Source organism: Eublepharis macularius, chromosome 6, assembly GCF_028583425.1.
Source record: "Eublepharis macularius isolate TG4126 chromosome 6, MPM_Emac_v1.0, whole genome shotgun sequence".
Lineage (NCBI taxonomy): Eukaryota > Metazoa > Chordata > Lepidosauria > Squamata > Eublepharidae > Eublepharis > Eublepharis macularius.
The window spans coordinates 9628641-9649669 of record NC_072795.1 but is presented as its reverse complement, the minus strand read 5'-3'; the positions used below and the strand labels follow the sequence as shown (position 1 = coordinate 9649669).

The 21029-nt window shown below is 48.9% G+C and overlaps 1 protein-coding gene across 1 annotated transcript in view; it reads right to left on the bottom strand.

Moving 5' to 3' along the window:
* LOC129332322 (cytochrome P450 2J2-like) overlaps positions 1–20205 on the bottom strand; it is a 33946-nt gene extending 13741 nt beyond the window's left edge. The window contains exons 1-4 of the mRNA XM_054983360.1: positions 20062–20205; positions 16903–17071; positions 14902–15062; positions 10690–10866 (exon numbers count right to left, since the gene is read on the bottom strand). Of these exons, the coding sequence (XP_054839335.1) occupies positions 10690–10866; positions 14902–15062; positions 16903–17071; positions 20062–20160 (606 nt within the window). The 5' untranslated portion in view covers positions 20161–20205. The remainder of the gene's footprint in view (positions 1–10689; positions 10867–14901; positions 15063–16902; positions 17072–20061) is intronic.
* Between the last annotated feature and the right edge of the window lie 824 nt (positions 20206–21029).

The following is a 21029-nucleotide window of genomic DNA, read 5'->3' as shown; positions in this document are numbered from 1 at the left end:
GCACTTGTATTCTAGACGAACTTTCAAACTTTGCATGAACTGTCTCTATGTTTTTTTCCTAAGTGTTAGTTAGGTAATTTTAACAGGTGTGCTTTAATCTTTTGACAGTTAATTAAAATAGTGGACTCTATTGAGATTAATGTTCCTCTATCAGAGATTCAACCAATAGTGATTTCTTAACTTTTTCTGACATTTCTCAGAGATGTATAGTTTTATATATTGTCGAAGGCTTTCACGGCTGGAGAACGATGGTTGTTGTGGATTTTCTGGGCTGTATCGCCGTGGTCTTGGCATTGTAGTTCCTGATGTTTTGCCAGCAGCTGTGACTGGCATTTTTGCTACACCTCTGAAGATGCCAGTCACAGCTGCTGGTGAAACATCAGGAACTACAATGCCAAGACCATGGCGATACAGCCCGGAAAATCCACAACAACCATATAGTTTTGTTTTGCAAGTTTGAGTATAACGTCATTCTTTACTAATTGTAAGGTTATACAATAGAAACTATGAATATTCAGTGAAGCATCAGACCAATTATTGTTTGTTTGTGCTATCACATGAAAAGCTCTTAGGTATTTGCATATGATGACTTATAAAAATGCAAATTCAGATTGAATGTCAGAGCTCTGATGGAAGAAATCTCTTGAGAGAATTTAGGTGAGAATTTATTTTTACCTATGCATTTCATAGAAACTTTGATTATGTTAAACTTGGTATTTATTAGGAAATGTTAGCAAACTTATTTCTTGTTGCCTTTTTGTGTTCCGTTTTTATAGGATTTATATTAATAACCATTTATATTTTAATTACTTACTTCATTAAAAACAATGGTGTATTTTCAATGAAGTGAAATAAACTCTAGATAGGTGTCTGTGTGTTTGATAAAGAGTTGCAAAGCAATGTTGAACTCTCTATATAAATAAATGTACTGATAAACAGGTGGGTCAAAGAACTTAGCTGTTTGACAGGTCTGAGAACTAATTGCTGAAAGCTTTCCAAGAGAAAGATACCTCTTTCTTTTGGCTGGTGGAAGCTTAGTTTCAGACATGGACAAAAGCTCGTTACAAGGTGGTGCACATTGAAATAAAAAACCCCCCAACTTCAAGTATATACTTGAAGTATATGTTAATGGGGTCTGAACTTGCTGAGACTGAGAGCAGAACCACAAGTGACAAAAGGCACAGATTGGACACTTGTCTGCTTCCCACAAGTTTTGATGGGAAATGTAGGCATCCTGGTCTTGCAGCTTGGCTCTCTGACTGCTGTCCAATGGACTTTTCAACTGTCACTTGTCCAACATTCCGCCAAGCTGCCTACATTTCCCATCAAAACTTGAGGGAAGCAGACAAGTGTCCAATCTGTGCCTTTTGTCACTTGTGGTTCTGCTCTATGAGAGACAGAGACCTTGGTGCCATAGTGGATAGCTCAATGCATGTACCAACTCGCAGTAGTGAAAAAAGGCAAACTCTATGATGAGGATTATTAGGAAAGGAATTTAACATAAAATGGCCAATATCATAATGCCCCTAAATAGATTTATACTGCAGCCTCATTTGGAATACAGTGTGCAGTTCTGGTCACCATATCTCCAAAAGGACACCGCAGAACTGGAAAAAGTACAGAAGACGGCAACCAAGATCATTAGGGATTAGCACTTTTCTATGAGGAAGGTTGAAGAGTCTGGGACTTTTAAGTTTAGAAATGAGACGACTAAGCAGGGACATGATAAAAGATTATAAAATTATGCAAGAGGTAGAGAGAGTAGACAGAGAGAACTTTGTCTCTTTCTCCCCAAATACAATTATTAAATCAGAACAAAACTGCGATTTGGAACAGCAACTGTGAGGGAACTAGAAAAGATCCTTAAAGATGAAGATGTCTCTCTGGGAACCAAGATCAAGATAATCCAAACTGCAGTATTCCCCATTATTATGTATGGATGTGAAAGTTGGACAATGAGAAAAGCTGACAGGAGGGAAATTGATTCATTTAAAATGTGGTGTTGGAGGAGAGTTTGATGACATTTAAAATGTGGTGTTGGAGGAGAGAGGAGATGACTAAAAAGACAAATAAATGGGTTCTAGATCAAATCAAGTCTGAATTCTCCCTAGAAGCTAAACGACAAAACTGAAGCTATTGTACTTTGGTAAAATCATGAGAAGACAAGATTCTCATAATAATGCTAGGAAAAGTGGAAGGCAGTAGGAAAAGAGGAAAACCCAAAGTGGACTCAATAAACAAAGCCACACCCTCTAGTTACCAAGATTTGAGCAAGTCTGTTAGCGATACGATGTTCTGGAGGTCTTTCATTCATAGAGTTGCCATAGGTCAGAGGCACCTTGACGGCACATAACACACACACACACACATCAGATCTCAAGGGCATCCAATGAAGCTTTTCTCCAAAGAAGTGACTCTGGGTGAGACTGTATTGGTAAGCACATAAACACATGCCTGCGAACTGCAGTTGACACTTCCTTGAGGGACGTTGCCACTCACTGCCCTCCTTTTGTCAGGTTATGGATGACAGGATACAGCAGACAGATCTCTGGCCCATTTGCAGTAAGACACAAGTACTTAGTCAAATGGATTTTATTCAGAAATCAGATCATTTCCATATACAGGTCCATAGAGCTACTTAGAAGCAAGGCAGGCATCTAAGCAGCATGAGTAGAAGTTGACAGGAATTACATCATGTGAGAGACACGTCTCTTTTACCACTCTGGTTTATTCCCTTTCCTCCCTTCCCAACTGTAAACAATCATTTGGCGCTCTTTTTGTGTGAGAACTAGACAGAGGCATGAACCAAAAAAATTAATGAACCTGTGGTTCGTGGTTCAGTGCCACTGATGAACCCAAACAAATGAACCAAAACAAACATTTCCTGTTACCGAACCAGTTCGCAGTTCATGGTTCATGGGGCTCAGAACAGCCCCCGTTGCACTTAGAGAGCTCATATTCACAGGGAGCGTTTAGCAGGCTCTCCTCCAGCCAGCAACCAAGTTTGGTCAAGATTGCAATATGGATCTTGGCGTTATACCCTCTCCAATATGAGGCCCCCAGGAAACTCCCACTTGATACAATTAGAGCCACCAGTTGATGTTGGCCCAGTGTACAAGGGGTTGGCCGTCAGAACTGCCTATCAGGGTTTGCAGGGATGAGATTGGAGTGCCCATGGCTACAGAACACCCCCTTCCCCCTCCCTCCCCCTGGTGTCTTCTCCCATGTAACCAATTGTAACCAATTTGCAGCTCCATGGTTGGAAGGAAGACCTGCCGATCAAGGTAAGCTGGGCTTCGATTTGGGTTTCCAGGGTGACAGAAGGAGTGCAGACAGAGTTCAGGCATTCCCCCAGTTCTGTTTCCAAGGGAATTGATTGATGGTGCCTGACTGTCTGGCTTCACGAACCACGGGTGAATGCAACGAACCAGGCCTCTTACAAATGCTGGTTCATTGGCCATGGACCCTCACGAACTGCCGGATCGCGAACCGACAATCAGGCAGTTCATGGGTTTTTTTGGTTCGTAATGCGGTTCGTGCCCATGTCTAGTGAGAACGTTTCACATATTTGTGCTATCATGCTGAGTTACTAGGAAGCAAGACAGAGTACTGTCTGGGAATGAGCACAAGGTCATAAACACTGGAAGCTGTTACAGTCCAACAGATAAACACCTGTGAAAGCCTGAGAAAGAATAGTTATGACACCAGCAAACTGAATGTGAGCTATATCTTTAGCAAGATACACTGTATTCAGTAGAACAGAATAAAACCCAAATTGGCATGGATGGGTTTCAGACATGACACCTTTGTGAAAATTGTCAGTTTATTCTCACCTTTTAACCAGTTTTTGATCCCTACAGAGATTCAGGGCTCAATCATTTCACACATGAGTTCCTAAAACATTATTGCTGCCAAGCACACCAGCTCCTCTATCATGGTTTGGAGGCTTCTACCAAAAATTAATTGGCAAATAAATGGCTCTGCAGAGCAGACTCACCTCCTCAGAAGTCCATTCCTCAAAAGAGGAAGGCCCAAGGTGGACTCAATAAAGGGAGCCATACCCTCTAGTTACCAAGATTTGAGCAAGACTGTTAGAGATATGATGTTCTGGAGGTCTTTCATTCATAGAGTTGCCATAGGTCAGAGGCACCTTGATGGCACATGATACACACACTAGATCTCAAGGGCATCCAATGAAGTTTTTCCTCAAAGAAGTGACTCTGGGTGAGATTGTATTGGTAAGCACAAAAACACAGATCTGTGAACTGCGGTTGACGCTTCCTTGTGGGACGTTGCTGCCCTCCTATGTTAAAATTGTCAGTTTATTCTGGCCTTTTAACCAGTTTTTGATCCCTACAGAGATTCAAGGCTCAATCATTTCACACCTGAGTTCCTAAAATATTATTGATGCCAAGCACAGCAGCTCCTGAGGTTTCTACCAAATAAATACTTGGCAAATAAATGGCTCCACAGAGCAAACTCACCTCCACAGACGTCCATTCCTCAAGGTGAGAGATACAATGGAAAATGCAAGCTCTAGTTGATACTACCTTCAGTGGGGGAAACAGCCTGTAGGGAAGCTGTGGCCTCAGACTTACCTGGGGCCTGTTTGGTGCCGGCGCTGCGGGGAGGGAAGCGTGGCGGCCGCCATGTTGCTGGTCTCGCCCGGTCATCCTGGGGCGAGACCAGCCAATAGTTTCAAACCCCGGCCGCCCAATCACGGGCGCCCGGGGCGTGGCTGAGGGGAATCGCGACCGCGGTTCTCCCTCTGGTCCGACCGCATGGCATATATGCCTGTGGCCGGCCCCGCCCAGCTCAGTCGCCGGCGGAGTTCCTGCAGCGAAGAGCGGAGAAGGCAGAAGAAGCGGAGAAGACTGAAGACGCGGAGAAGGCGGAAGAAGCGGTCGCCGGTCGGAGGAAGGGGTCGGAGCTGAGCCTCTCCTCCGCCGCAGCTGGGAGTGCTTCGCCGCCCGCATCGGCAGAAGACTTCAGAGGGCACCTGAAGAGCACGTCGGCACGAGGCTTGAGCTGGGCCTCGTGCCTCGTGGGAGCAAGCGGCGCCGCGGCGGCGAGCAGACGAGGGTCCCGGAGGTTCCGTGTCGGCGGGACTCGGTGCCGGCGCCCCGGGCGGACAGCGGGGTGGGGCCAGCTGGGCCTCGCTCTTCTCCCTCTCCGGGCTGAGGCGTGGGGGGAGGGTGATCCTGACCCCCTTCCAGCTTGGGGCGAGCACCTGGGGCGGGGATCCTACGGCGCGTGGGTGCAGGGCCAGCGGCATGGCCCCCTCCAACAAGGGGAAGGGATCTCGGGCGGCCGGGCGGCACGGGGGCCGTGGCCCTTCCGGGGCCGGGGGGGGCTCCACCCCGTCAGCGGCAGGCCGGGGGGCAGGGCCAAAGCCCCCCTGGCAAAGGAAAAAACCACCACCCCCGGTTGGAAAAAAGGGCTCTGCCACTCCCGGGAGCTCTAAGGGAGCTGGGCAGTCCACTGCCTCGGGGCCGGGTAGGGAGCGGAGTAGCCGCCTCCCCAAGGCTAAGGGCACTGGGCGCGCGGAGGCCAAGCGCGGAGGGCCTTTACCCACCACGCAGGCCTCAGAACGGGGGTCTAGAAGGGCTAGGCCGGCCAGGGTGGCTACAAGTCCAGGCTCCCCTGAGCAGGCGCAGGCACCTGAGTCCTTGAGCAGCATCGGCCGGGCCTTGGAGATCCTGGCGGCCCGTGTCAAGCAGCTGGGGAACTCCGGCCCGGGGGGGGGCCAGCCACCCCCCGGGCCCGTTGAGGTCCCCCAACGCGGCAGAGACACACAAGGGAAGAAGCGCTCTGCCCAATCCCGGGAAGCGCCACGCTCTCCCTCGTCTAGCTCAGCGGAATCCAGCAGCAGGGAGCGGAGGAAGCCAAAGAGGGGGCGCAGGCAGCGCAAAAAGAGGACCCGGCGGCGCCACGAGGATTCAGACAGCGGGGATACATCAGGTGGGTCATCGTCATCGGAGGACGGTTCATCTGGGGAGGATTACTGGGAGGTGGCGTCGGGGGTCCCGGGATTGCCGGCCTGGGCAGCACGGCGGCGCTCTGCGGGGCGCAGGGAGGAGGGTGCCCCTCGGGAGGTCTGGGGCACGGACGACAGCGCCCCCCCGGCCTCGTCCTTCACGGATGACGAGGACCCCCCCCGGCCTTCACCTGTCCCGCAGGGTGCGGGAACGCATCCTGGACGGTTACTACCTGGATATCTTCTCGCTATTAAAACCTGAAGTGGAAGATGGCAGGTCCGCCCCTTCATCTAAGCGCGATAGAAAGGTAGGGAGGAAGGGGGTGGCCGAGCGCACGTTTGCCAACTGGCTGGAGGGATTTGCGGTATATATGGGGGTGATCCAGGCAGCCTACCCTAACCGGGGTTGGCACCTGTCCAACCACCTTAGCAACGTCCTCCGGGCCCGGGCCCTGGCCGGGGAGCAGGCAGCCATGGAATACGACGAGGCCTTTCGAAAGAGGGCCTCCCACAACCCCCGTGCACGGTGGGACCTCATCAACCAGAAGCTGTGGCTCTGGTTGGTCGGGCCGCACATGCGGGGCCGGGGGGACGGGTCTCGTGGCTCGCGCTGGGCAGGTCGCCGCGACAGGCCCAGGGGCCCCTGCTGGGAGTACAATCAGGGGAAGTGCTTCTGTCCCAAGTGCCGGTTCGATCACAATTGTGATGCTTGCGGCGGCCCCCATGCCCACCCATCTTGCTCCCGGGGTTCTGCCCCGCCTCAGCCCTTTCGAGGGGGCCGGTCCTCCGCTGCAGCAGCTCGGCGGGACGGTGGATCGGCCGCTGCAGCTGCCCAAGCCGCCAGTGGCGGCTCCTAGTCCCGCTCAGGTTTCGTGGGGCCTCGCCAGCACCCCCATCCGGCTGGCGGCTCTCCTTCCCCTCCTGGCGCGCTATCCGAACAGGCAAGCCGCCCAATATTTGAGGGAGGGCTTCTCAGTGGGATTTCGTATCCCCTTCATGGGCCCCCGCGTGGCCACCACTGCCAGCAACCTAAAGTCCGCCAGGGAATTGCCGGTGGTGGTCGCGGCCAAGATCGCCAAGGAGGTGGCAGCGGGCCGCATGGCGGGCCCCTTCGATTTCCCTCCCCTGCCTAACCTCAGGATCTCCCCGCTGGGGGTCGTCCCTAAGAAGACCCCCGGGGAGTACCGCTTAATAGACCACTTGTCCTACCCCAAGGGCTCGTCAGTGAACGACCTAATTCCCCCTGAGTGCTGTTCGGTCAGGTATTCCTCACTGGATCAGGCCATCCGCCTGGTTAGGGCTTGCGGGCCGGGCGCACTTATGGCCAAGTGCGACGTCCAGTCAGCCTTCCGCCTGCTTCCGGTCCACCCACTCGACCACTGCCTCCTGGGCTTTAAGTTCCAGGGCGGGTGGTATGTTGACAAGGCCATGCCCATGGGGTGCTCGGTGGCCTGCGCGGCCTTCGAGACATTTAGCACCTTTTTGGAATGGGCGGCTAAGGAACGCTTGGGGTCCCCTTTCGTCACGCATTATTTGGACGACTTCCTGATAATGACCCCCCCAGGTGGCTCGGCTTGCGCCGACCACCTCAGGTCTCTCCAGGCCCTGGCCCGTGAGCTGGGGGTCCCCCTCGCGCAGGAAAAGACGGAGGGCCCCTCTTCCTGCCTCACATACCTAGGTATCCAGCTGGACTCGGTCGCCGGCCTGTCTCGGCTCCCCGCCGACAAGCTGGCCAGGCTCCAGGCCCTCATAGCCTCCACCCTCCATCGGGAAAAGTGCACTCTCAGGGAATTTCAATCCATCATAGGCCACCTTAACTTCGCTTGCAGGGTGGTCTCCCCAGGGCGGGCCTTCTGTTCCCGCCTCACCAGGGCATGTCGGGGGGTAGCCGCCCCCCATCACCGCATTCGGCTCAACAAGGGTATCAAGGCTGACCTCCAGGTTTGGCTGAAGTTTTTGTCCGGCTTCAACGGGGTCTCCTTTTGGCAGGACGCCCTGGACCTGGGCCTGAGCTTGCAAGTACATTCGGATGCGGCTGGGAGCCTGGGGTTCGGGGTCTATTTTAGGGGGCACTGGTGCGCTCAGCGCTGGCCCCCCTCCTGGGCGGGCTCGGGGATCCTCAGGGACCTTACTTTCTTGGAACTTTTTCCCATCGTGGTTGCTGTGGTCATTTGGGGGCCACAACTGCGGGACAGGCGGGTCACTTTTTGGTGTGACAACCTAGCAACGGTCAAGGTCATCAACCGGCAGTCCTCTCGCTCTGAGCGGGTTATGTGCCTCATCCGCCGCTTCGTGCTAACATGCCTCGCTGCTAACATTACCTTCTCAGCCCGCCATGTTGCAGGTGTGGATAACGGATTGGCCGACGCACTATCTCGATTCCAGATGGAGAGGTTTTTCGCACTGGCTCCAGAGGCACGACGCACCCCCGACCCCTTCCCGGAGGAGCTGTGGCTGATTGGAGGGACGCCGTAATGCAGGGAGTATTGTGCTCGGTGGCCCCGGCCACCCTCCGGGCGTATTCGGCAGCTCTCACCCGCTTCCTGGCTTTTGCTGGAACCGCTGGGGGTGATGGGTCTTGGCCCACCTCTCAGGTCGTCGTCCTGCAGTACCTAGTGCATCTCAGGGGTTTGGGGTTTCCCCTCGCTCCATGCGGAGAGATTTAGCAGCCCTCTCCTTTTTCAGTAAGGCCCAGGGCTTCCCCGACCCTTGCAGCGGGTTCATTGTCCGCCGGGCCCTTACGGGCTGGGCCAGGCTCGCCCCGCTTCCCCCGGACCGCAGGCGCCCCATCACACTGGACATCCTCGAGCGCGTGCTTCACGCTCTGCCCGGCCTTTGTTGGTCCCCAGGCGAGGCCCGGCTCTTTCGCGCCGCCTTCATGGTAGCCTTTTACGGTGCTTTCCGGGTTAGCGAGATCGTGGCTGGTTCCCGTTCCGACACCTCAGGCCGCGCCCTGGCAGCCTCGGACCTGACCTGTTCCCCCCGCCTCGTGACCATCACCCTGCGACGTTCCAAGACCGACCAGCGCGGCCGAGGGTCCACCGTCACGCTACGGGCAGCTAGGCGCCGGGTGCTTTGCCCGGTTCGAGCGGTCAGGGCCTTCCTGGATTGCCACCCCCCCGGCCCCGGGCCCCTCTTTATACATGAGGACGGGTCCCCCCTCTCTCAGTACCAGTTCTCCTCGGTGCTCAGGGCTTGCCTGCTGGCCGCGGGGCTTCCCCCCATGCAGTTTGGCTCACATTCATTTCGCATAGGGGCGGCAACCGTGGCCGCTGGCTTGGGGCTCCCACCGTCGGTCATTCAGTCCATCGGGCGCTGGCGCTCCAGCGCTTTCCGTTCCTATATTCGCCCCACCGGGGAGGCCTCGCACTAACGTTGTGGTTTGTCGTTATCTCAGACAGGAGGAAGAGTGTTTGGGTGTGCGGCCACAGCATTGTCCACTGGGCGGGCAAGTACGCGGCTACCTCTGGCTGGGGCCAGCACCTGGGACTGGATGACCAACTCTGCGTCCGCTGGATGGGGGTCCGAGGCATGCTGTGGGAATCCCTCGTCCCCATGCTTGCGCACCAGGCCCGGCTGCAGCGCCCGCCGGACGCCATCGTAATTCAGCTAGGAGAGAACGACATCGGCAAGCGGGATTGCCCCGATCTGAAGCGGTCCATGTGCGCCGACTTGGAGTATCTTCAAGGACTCTTTCCTCGGACGACCTTCCTCTGGTCGGATCTGCTGCAGAGGCGGGTCTGGCGGGGGGCGCGCTGCCCCAGGAAGGTGGATGGCATCAGGCAGAGGCTGGCACGTGCCATTGAGCGGTTCGTCTTGGAGAGGGGGGGCCTCCTCATTCAGCACCTGGACATTTCACACCGCCTGGAGGCACTTTTCCGGCCAGATGGGGTCCATCTGTCCAGCTGGGGGCAAGACCTCTGGCTGCAGGACATCAGGGACGGCCTGCTGGCCTGGCTGGGGTTTTAGGAGCGTTGGCGGGGAGCCCGGGAAGCCGGTCTCTCGTGGCGGTGGGCATCGGGTCAGATCTCGTTTGGGGGGGCCAGGGCCTGCGCGCCCAGGCCCCTCCCTTAGGGGATTCCCATAAGGAATCTTGGGGGTGAGTTCGGAGGAGCATGCCCAGCTCGGGGGCAGCTAGGAAAACTCACTCCCAGGTGGCTGGGGAGACCACTCAGGGGTGTACACCCAGGTGACTCCCCAATAAGGCCACTCCTTGGGTCCCCCCCTCAGCATGGCTGAGGGGGGTGGGTTATTCGGCTGGCAGGCGGGCCAGCCGATTCGATCTGGGATCTGACCCTCATGCCGCGCCAATGCTCCTTTGTTATGTTAATAAAGTTGTGGCCTGTTTTACTCCAGCATCATTGTCTGTCTGGTTTTGTACCGGTCTTTCTCTATCTTAGCCATGGTGGGGGAGGCGGCGCAGCATTCCCTCCCCACTCTCAGCGTAGGCAGCAAATGTGTGTGCACTTTCCCACATGCATTTAGTGACAGTCCTTTGTCAAGGCCAATTAACCCTCTGAGATTTTGGCTAATGGGAGGAGTTATGCCTACCTCTGCTTTGGACATTCTAGTTGGCTCATTTCAGTCTTCTGAATCTGGAGCTCATTCTGCAGGTAGACCTACATGTTCAAAGATTACAGTTTTCATTTACCCTCCCTCTTCCGCCACCCTTTGATTGAGTTTCTGATTTCACATACAGGCTGAATACTTACTTTCTTCATTTGCAATAGATAGAAATCAATGAAATCTTGTGGCTCATGCACAGCCTCATACTCCTTATGCTTCTCTATTTCCTTCTTGGAAAATGTGTGCACAGCTTTTGCATGTGCGAGTGCCTTCTTGTGAGGCCCTGGGAGACGTTTCATGATCCGTGGGAAGATTTCATACAGCTACAGGAAAGAAAGCAAAATCCTATCAGTTCTTTGTGACCGCTCTGTGAAACAATTAGTAAAACACCTCCTTTGGATTCCCACATCAGCATTATGGCTTGGATTATACCAACTGACTTTCAGTGAGTGAAAGATGGGACCACTAGTAAAATGGTTAATAATAATATTATAATAATAACATTCGATTTATATACCGCCCTTCAGGACAACTTAATGCCCATTCAGAGTGGTTTACAAAGTATGCTATTATTGTCCCCACAACAAAACATCCTCTGAGGTGGGTGGGGCTGAGAGAGCTCCAGAGAGCTGTGACTAGCCCAAGGTCACCCAGCTGGCTTCAAGTGGAGGAGTGGGGAATCAAACCCAGCTCTCCAGATTAGAGTCTCATGCTCTTAACCGCTACACCAAACTGGCAGCTGATCCTACCATTTTCCTTTCCTGATTGCAACCTCCAAAGATGCTCTTCACTAATAAAGCAGGTTGTCAAAAGACTGACACATATCTTCTATGAATTGCCTTGCATAGCCACCAGCAGCTTCTTCTGAGGTCTTGCTACTAAGCCTGAACATCAATATGATGGTGCAGAGGGCCAGGGTAGCCATTTTTGGCTATCTCAGAAAAACAATGAAATGTCCTCTGGCACCTTAATGACTAACAAAAACTATTCCAGCATCCTGCATCTTATAAAATAAGCCCTGTCTCATGAATGCTAATGCTAAAATAATTTTTGTTGTTCTTTAAGGTGCCACTGGACTCCTGGTTTGAGTGAGTAGCCTAACAGCAGACAGTTAATATCTCAGGATTCTTATTGTACCATCTTGAAAAGTTTTGGTTCTTGCATGTCTGGCAACTGACCAAGTAGTAGAAGTATGGAAGTAAAACAGCCAGATTATAGTTCAGTGGTACCTTAGAGACCCACAAGATTTTCAGACAGTAAGCTTTCAAGAATCAGAGCTCCCTTCTTCTGACACTAGTGGGAATGGAAATCTTTGAGCCATTAATAACCCAATCAGTGCTGGCTGGCATGTTACAAGGGAGGGTATCAGGATGTGAAGGTACAATGCAGCTTGATTAGATCAGAGGGGTGTAGCAAATCAAGTTGCATTTTCCCTTTACATCCTGCCATCTTCCTTTGCTACTTTTCCTATAAAGGTGTTTAAAAACTCTCCATTCTTACTTGTGTCTAAAGAGTCTGACTCAGGGTGAAGCTACAAGTGACGAATGACACTTGAACAGCAAGTGTATTTCTCCCTGTTCACTTGCGCTCCACTGAATCCACTTGCCATTCAAGTGTCATTCGTCACTTGTAGCTTGGCCCTCAGTTTACACTCTGAACATCTTGGTTGTTGTGGGTTTTCCGGGCTGTATTGCCGTGGTCTTGGCATTGTAGTTCCTGATGTTTCCCCAGCAGCTGTGGCTGGCATCTTCAGAGGTGTAGCACCAAAAGACTGTGTCACTGTGACACTGAGAGATCTCTGTCTTTTGGTGCTACACCTCTGAAGATGCCAGCCACAGCTGCTGGCGAAACGTCAGGAACTACAATGCCAAGACCACGGCAATACAGCCCGGAAAACCCACAACAACCATTGTTCTCCGGCCGTGAAAGCCTTCGACAATACTCTGAACATCTTGTTGGTCTCTAAGGTTCCACTGGATTCTAATCTTTATATATATATAAATTTTTATTTTTTACTAAAAGATAAGGGTTACAGAATATAGGGGATGGGAAAAAGAAATTCACATTATATATCGCTAATACATTGCACCATACCATCTAATATATTTCTTCAATGTGTTCTGCAGATCAGCCGCTTATTTGCAAATTTTTCCATTCATTTTAAATAATGTCCATAAAAGTCTTCATCCTAACTAAAAGCTAGGTTTCTTCAGACTTCCTCTGTATCCAGCTATAAAATGGGTCCCAAATGTCATTATATATTGTATTGTCCATCTCTTTCAATAAACTCTACAATTTATCCATTTCAGCTGTCTCAAGAATGGTTCCACTGGATTCTAATCTTGCTGTTCTACTGCAGACCAATGCGGCTGCCTATCTAAACCATCCCCAGTAGAAATAATTTCCATACTTGTTGACTGTTCCGAGAATTATAAAAAGACAGTGAATAGCAAAGCCAAAATTTCCCTTATAAAGGCACCTAAGGTAACTTAGTCACTGTGAATCTCAGAATCAGGTGAATTATCATGGGAGCAAAACTGAGGTGACAACACATTGAGGATAGAAAAATCGGAAGCTGACTGCTGCTATTGCAGCACCTATCGGCTGCTATGGCTGGGTGCCGTCCTTTGCCTGCCTGGAAGGAAAAGAGGCAGGCTCTCCTTCTTGGGCATCCAGGCATTGTGAGAGGGGGCAGAGTCAGATATCTTATTAGGTGGCTCCGCCCCCCCCTCAGTACTCTCAGGGCCAAGCTACACATGACGAATGACACTTGAACGGCAAGTGGATTGAGTGGAGGGCAAGTGAACAGGGAGAAATACACTTGCCGTTCAAGTGTCATTCGTCATGTGTAGCTTGGCCCTCAGTCTGTGCCTCATGCTTGGCCCACCCACCACACCCTGCAGCAGGGCAGGTTTAGCCAGTTGCCATGTATGGAGCCAGGTAGGAATTTTTTCCACCTTTCACCAAATTGGCTTATGGTGAGGAGCGGTTTTTCACCTACCTTGCACTGCAGACAGAGGTTGTGGTAATTGGACTTGGTGGAGCTGTAAATAATTTGGCCACTGGCTTCATGGCCCGGCTATGAGGGCAGACTGCCGGATGGGACCTCCTGGACAAGGCCAACCCTCAGGCTTCACGGCTTGGGGTGTTTGGAGCTTTACGGGGGGAACCATTTCGCCTGGCCGGCTGGGCCCAAGCCATGCCTCATAGATAGCTCGCACCCGGGGCAGTGGGTCTCGCCCAGACAGGTTCAAGGAGGAGGTTCCAGTGTGACCGCTAGCTTGACTTGTACCGCTAGTTAGGCCCCCTTTGCTGCATTAACTGTTTATGTTGTTGCTTTAATAAAGTGGCCCTTTAGTACCCAAGCCTTATGTCTGCCTCTTCATTCCCTAAGGTTGAATGCAAGTTGCAACCCTTCCATTCCCAGAGCCTTGAGCTCTTCTTGTGTCAAAATTTCTAGTCTTAAATATTAGTGTGGTCCTGCCAAGCTGCTGCACATGGAGTTCTGAGTTGTCCTGTACCAGGTTCAGAGATGATTTTTAAAAATGGGTCATGTTCCCTGGGAAAAATCTATCTGTGTGGAAACTTCCAAAAATACTATAGAAGCTGCCAAGGACTGTGTTTGGAAATCTGGCTGACAACATCAATGGAGATGGCTGTATGGCTCAGATATGACTGTAACAAAGCTGAGGGCCCAACAGAAGTGATGTAGACAGCGCTTATTTGTGGGGACAAATATGAAAACAGCACTGATACTGTCCCCTAGCAAAGAAATTGGGTAAAATGGAATAACATTGTAGAAAAGTTCTTTTAATCTCTCTCTCTCTCTCCCCTTGGGGGTGGGTACGACCTCTGACCAAGGAGAAAGGTTTAAAAGATATAGCACAGAGTGGGTGGGGGTGGGCCCTGATAGCTTAGGTGAGCCTGATCTTGTCAGATCTCAGAAGCTAAGCAGGGTTGGCCTTGGTTAGTAATTGGATGGGAGACCTCCAATGAAGACCAGGGTTGTGGAGGCAGGCAATGGCAAACCACCTCTGTTAGTCTCTTGCCATGAAAACCCCACCAGGGCTCACAATAAGTCAACTCTGACTTGAGGGCTGTCTCCACCACCACAAAGTGGGATGAGGTCCTTCCTTTCCTTCATTCTTTCCCACTTTCCCCTTGTTCTGTTGGAAATTGTTTTAACCATTATGCTTCCCTCTGTTTTAAAAAATCCATTCAAACCATCGAATTTTAGTCAAATCAACAAATATATGAAATTCTTCTGCATCCAGACATGTTTCAGGCGAAAGATGGAGGAATAGGAATGGGGGTGGGGGTGGGACTTGTCAGACTCAACAGGGGAAAAGATGACTTACACCATGAAAGAGGCTGCCTAGAAAGTTGGAAAAATCATCAATGGCTTCCATCAATTTGAGGAATTCTTCATCTTCAACAGAGAATCTGTGTCCAAAAGCCACAGCACAGATCGTATTGCAGATGGAATTAGTGATGGGCAATGAAGGGTCAAATGGCTGCCCTGGAAATAAAGTTATTTACAAAATGGTAACATTAATTTTCTTCCCTTGTGGATACTGAGAGTGGGATATGATATTGCAGTTAGCTAAAGGAAAACGAGGTCTGTAGAATCTTAGATCTGGTTTATACATTAGAAAACCATTCCAAAATGTCCAAAATATACAAATAAACCCCCATTCTCAGTGATTCTAATAAAGCTAATGCTGTAAGAAAGTAAAGACTGTTTCCAGCAAGTGTCTGCTCTCACAGCTAATTACACATTTTAAGGCTAAAGTGGAACTGAAATATGGAAGGTTGTCATGCAAACTAGTCATGCGGGGATGGGTGGCGCAGACATCGCTGTTGTGGGTTTCATAGTCCTGAAGAACATGGCAGTGCCGCAAAGCGCAGTCACTGCAAGTGATCCTACAAGGCTGCTTCAAAAGGCAGAGGATGATCTAGTCAAGGGTGCAGTGAAGGGAAATGTGTTTCAGTTTCTCTGGGCACAGGAGTCTTTGCAACTTTCCCTAGATCCGTTCCTTCTGCAGTAGCAAGGGTGCTGTGAATATCATGCTGGACATGTTTTACGCTCAAACCAACCTTGTTTGACTGCTGAGATCAGACCTGAGCTGAACACTGGGTAAGTTTGCTTTCTGCACTGAGAACCTCAAATGCGTGCCTGCGTCAAGCATTCGCAATGGGCTAAAATGCTGTGGATCCAAACAGATTTGCAGCCACTGACTCTGTGAACATACAGTAGTAGGAATATTTTTCAAAATTGCATTAGCTGATTGTGACTACCTTATTTAACTCTGGCTTCCACAAGACTTTGGTTCTCCACGTTGGTCTCATTGACATTCATATTTTATGTGGCAATGAAGTATCCCCAGGGCAATTTCCCCTGAGCGCTCTTGCTTCAGTCCCCTACAGCAGCCACAATTCCACCATCAGAAGGACTGCCTCAGGCTTCTTTTGTTTATAATCTACAAATGCTAGACCTCAATGGCATAACAACAGTCCAACAATCCATTGACGTGATGCACTATTTCCTCTGAATCCCCAACTTTCATTTTTAAAATGTTTCCAGGCATTTTGTTGTACAGAAGAGGTTCATTTCTACATTTTCTTTAGCATAATATCCTTAAAAGTAATTTGATTTTAAAAATCAACTTACAGTGTTTGTTTTTGTTGCATAGAGCTAACACACAATGCCATATTATGTACTGGGGATGCCTCTGGAGGAGGAGTCATAATTTCAATGCTGGGCATATATAGGAGAGTTATTGACAGTCTTATGCACAGCAAATTAATTCAAGCATCCACTGAAGGCCAAAATACATGATATATACATTTGCAGGTTCCCGGAACCTGACATGTTTTTTTCACAGCCACATAACAGCTTCAGGGAAAGAAATTTTAAAAATCATTGATTCGGTCAGAGCTGTAGTGTGCATGGGAGAAGATGGGCTACTCCTAGGCTTGCCATCCTCCAGGTGGTGGCTAGAGATCTCCTGGAATTACAACTGATCTCCGGGTGACAGAGATCAGTCCTCCTGGAGAAAATGGCTGCTCTGGACAGTGGAGTATATAGATTTATAACCTCCTGTGCTCTAGTCCTTGCCCAAACCCCACCATCCTCAACCTCCACCCACAAAATATCCAGGTATTTCTCTACCTGGCATCGGCAACCCTACCTACTGCTTCTCTTCCACCATTTCCCCCAAGCTGAAATGGCCCTTGCAGGGAATTATTTGCAGTATTTTGGAGCTGATTATAATTTTGAATACACATTTCGTGTTATCTGGCCCCAAGTAATGAAAAGAAGCAAACACAGGCCATTGCAGTTTCCTAATAGCACTTACCTTTTGCCTGTGCAAAAGTTTCAACTAGCTGATAGGCCTCCTCTTCTATTTGGCGCTCCAGGCCTTTCTTCCCCAGTCCCAGCTTCCGCATGGTAACTATGCCAAACTTCCTCTGTTCTTTCCAGGTGTGGCCATTGGTAAATACAATACCTGTACCCATGAAAAGCCCCTTAGAGATTAGTACTCAGAGAAATTATTGTTAAAAAAAAAGAAAAAAGGTTAAGTTGCCTGGATAGAAAACACCAAAGTGAATGCTTACATATATAAGTACCATAAAATTGCACTGCTGATGCAGAATCAGTTTCTGTCTGGTCCTGTGATAAGTCTCTGATGTTGGCCAGCTCTGTACACTTTAGACAGATAAGGCTTACATTCATCCCATCTTTCAGCATTCAGAAATTCAGAGTTCACATACTCAATATGTCCCCCCATTCATGCAATTTTGACCCTTCCTATTATTATGCTAATGTGATACATGAAAGGGGTTATTACTAAATTCCTGGGATCACAGTGTTTAGAAAAAGTGTCAACATAAGTCACGATTCCTTCAGAGAGCACTAGTGCTACATGTATGGTTCCCACTGGAAACATGTACGAGAACCCACACATGACACACTTACATGTAGTCACACCATTAAAGAACAGTGCAAACCTGATCTGTAAATCTGCTTGGGGTATGCTGCAGGAAACATAATTGTCCAGTTTATAGAATCATAGAATCATAAAGTTGGAAGGGACCTTACAGAACATCTTGTCCAACCCCCTGCCCACTGCAGGAACAGCCTAAAGCTTCCCCAACAACTATTCATCCAGGCACTGCTTGAAGACTGCCAGTGAGGGGGAACCCACCACATCCTTGGGCAGCCGATTCCACTTACTCATTCTGGATGTATCATTTATCCCATGTGTGCACAAGGTGAGAAAAGTTAGGACTCCTTGTATTTAGAAAAAAAAATGCGATGTGCAAACTGCCTTTTAGGGACAAAATAGGATCTGCCATGAATTTTTAAACACTTTTAAAAAAAGTTTTGTTCCTTTTTTGTAGAACAACAGGCCTAAAATTTCATACATAAATAAATAACAGCTCCAAGTGGCTGTTTTAAAGATGAGGCAAAAGGTAATTGGGAATGAGTGTGAGGATGTTTCACTCTTTCCTCCTATGCCTCTATGAATATGCCATCATCACAGCCAACAAAAATCTAAGGGCATATAACTCATGGATTCCAATGTCTCGACACTAATTCCCAGAGTATGGGAAACAAGCAGGAGGAACTTGGTCCTAATACAGGAAGGGGACTATGACATAATAGGCATTACTGAAACTGGGTGGAATCACACTCAAAATTGGAATACGAGGATTGAAGGAAACAACTTGTTCAAAAGGGATAGACAAAATAAGGAAGAGGGAAGGAGTAGCATTATACGTTTTATACTTTAAAAAAGTATATTTGTTTCGCACACGCACATACGTGCAAGCTTTCTCAAGGGCAAAGAGAAAGATCCATCAGCTCATTTTAACCAGACATGTTACACCCGCTTCTTGACGGTAGTGTTTGCTGCCAAACACTACTGGCAAAGCTAGTGCGTATGTGCGTGTGTGAAACAAATTTTTAAGCTACTGGTTTGTTGGGCTGAAAGAGAGATGGAAGAGGACACTGTGAAATATTTAATTTTGCTTAGAGCAGAAGGAAATTGATATGGACCTCAGATTTTGATTGATCATCACCATTATGGTTATTTGAAGCTCATCTGAATGCTTTTGAAGCGTTTGAAAACTTACATGGACTAAAAGAGAGTTCTATTTATGTAACACCGAACTGATTGATCATTTCCATGGAAAAGTGTGTGCAAGAAATTTGTAAAAAACATTATATTCTAGATGTTTATAAGCAGACGCATTGTAATAAGTGTATTTGAAAATTTTAACTATTTGGAACTATTTAGAACATTTTGAATATATTTTATTAACTTTTGTAAGAGAGAGAGCTTTTACATTGTTACTGTGATTACTAAGAGCCAGCATGGATTTCTCAAGAACAAGTCAAGTCAGACTAACTTTATCTCTTTTCTTGAAAAAGTTACTACCTTGCTGGATCAGGGGGATGCTGTAGCATTATTGTCTTTTCCGGTGAATATTCTCGTGATGTTGTGACCAAAGTACAATGGCCTGAATTCTCCCTCACTGCATAGTGCGATCCCAGCAACAGGCTTTCAAGTTAAGTGACAAACAGATGTCACTTGTCATTGCCTTCCTTTGCAGAGTAACCCCAATTTAACCTGGTGGTCTCCCGTTCAAGTTCAAACAGGGGCCAACCTTGCTTACCTTCTGAGATCTGATAAGATTGAGCTCTACTATGCTGCTTTCCATCCCAGACAGAAGGTAATAAACAAATAAATAAATAAATAAATGTGAATATGGTTTTGAGCTGGCTTTGGCTGCTCCAGGAACCCCGGCAGACATTTTGGGGTTGCATCCCCAGCTAGCTCTCTATCCGATGCAAACATGCTCATAGGCTCAAAAAGGTTGGGGACCCCTGCAATAAACAATGCAACAGGCCTAGGATTCCACAATAGGAAAGCAATGCAAACAAACAAATCTAAGGCCAGGCAGGAAGTGGATTTCAAAGGTAGAAGACTATGCAGTAAAAGCAAGGTGGTACTTACAATAAAGATTGTAATCTTTCTTTTCTGAGGTGTGGGTGAAAATGAAAGATGTCACATTCAAATCGTCTGCTTGGCTCTTTACCATCCTACCCACTTTTTCACAAGGCACCTTCTGTTGCTTCCCTTTGTTTCCTGCATGAGCCCCATCCCTGCCACGGTTGCTCCTTGTCCATGAAACCACCGCTTCTGCAAGTGTCTGTCAAGCTAGCAGCATGGCTCCTCTTTAAATACATTCACAAAACTTCCCCAAAGAGCCTTCTCCTATTACACCAGAGCCCAGGCTCACGTCTTTTTTCTTGTCTGCCGCATAACATGAGTAGTAAATGCAGAGCAATTCAGTTTCCAGATCTCATCATACAATCAAATCTAAAAGTGACTAAAATGCTCAGCGACTTTCTTTGCTCTTTTTTTTTTATCTATGTGTATTTTGTTTTGCTTTTTACAGAGAAGAAAAGGAAGCTCGTTTACGATTCCCAACTTACCTCGTTCTTTTGCTAAAGCTTGGATTAAAGGGGTCACGGGTCTGTCAGCAAAGTCTTCTGAGAGGTTTATCAGCCCTTCTTTCACCGCTTCGAATCCGGACAGTACGATCATAGGTTTAGATCCCAGCCACAGTGTGTAGACGTTCCCATAGCACTTTGCGAGCTGCCGTTTGTAACAAAAGAAACAAAAGTTACATTCAAACAAAATAGCTGAACTCTTACAGCGTGAATGCTTCAGTATAGCATATGCCCTTCATTTTTCTTTTCCTCTTGTAGTGGTCATTTTATAAAATGAAATTTAGAATGAAAAGTGAAAAGGTCACAAGATAAAGGGAGGTGGGAGCACAGGAGTGAGCAAAGATTACTTTAAACTGATTCACCTCAGCATCTAAAACCAGGGATGCGAGATCCCTATACCCTCCCAGTGGGAGGGGGAGGAACCTGGTACTTACCAGGTACTTTCTGGGAGTGTTCTCCTTGCATGTGTGTGCTTCTGGTGCTCCCATGATGATGTCACTGCCAGGTAGCGATATCATTGTACCGGCCACAGATGTTCTCTGCGCAGGGCCAATTCAGCCCATTTGGGGCCAAAAATGCCCCTAGCAAAGCATGGGAGTACTCCTGCGGTGGGCACAATCACTTTGGGAAGTGATGTCATCACTCCCTGCCGGGAACATGTCTACTGTGTATTTTCTTGGGTTGCCTGCTGGTGGAGGGCAATCTCCAGGGTGTTTGCACCTCCCACCGATTGCCAGTGATCTTCAGGCAATGGGGCAACCCCCCCCCCCGGGAGGTTGCCCGCCATTGGCGGCAACTGGGAAGCGTAATCTAAAGATGAATGTTTCTTTCAGTTTTCTGCCTGGGGACAGCTTTCCCACCCTCAGGCTAGATTGCTAACATATTGCAAATTCTTCTGCAAGCCATAGTATGTGTGTGCAAAATTTGCTTATACATAGTACACATACAATAGTGTGCTATTTT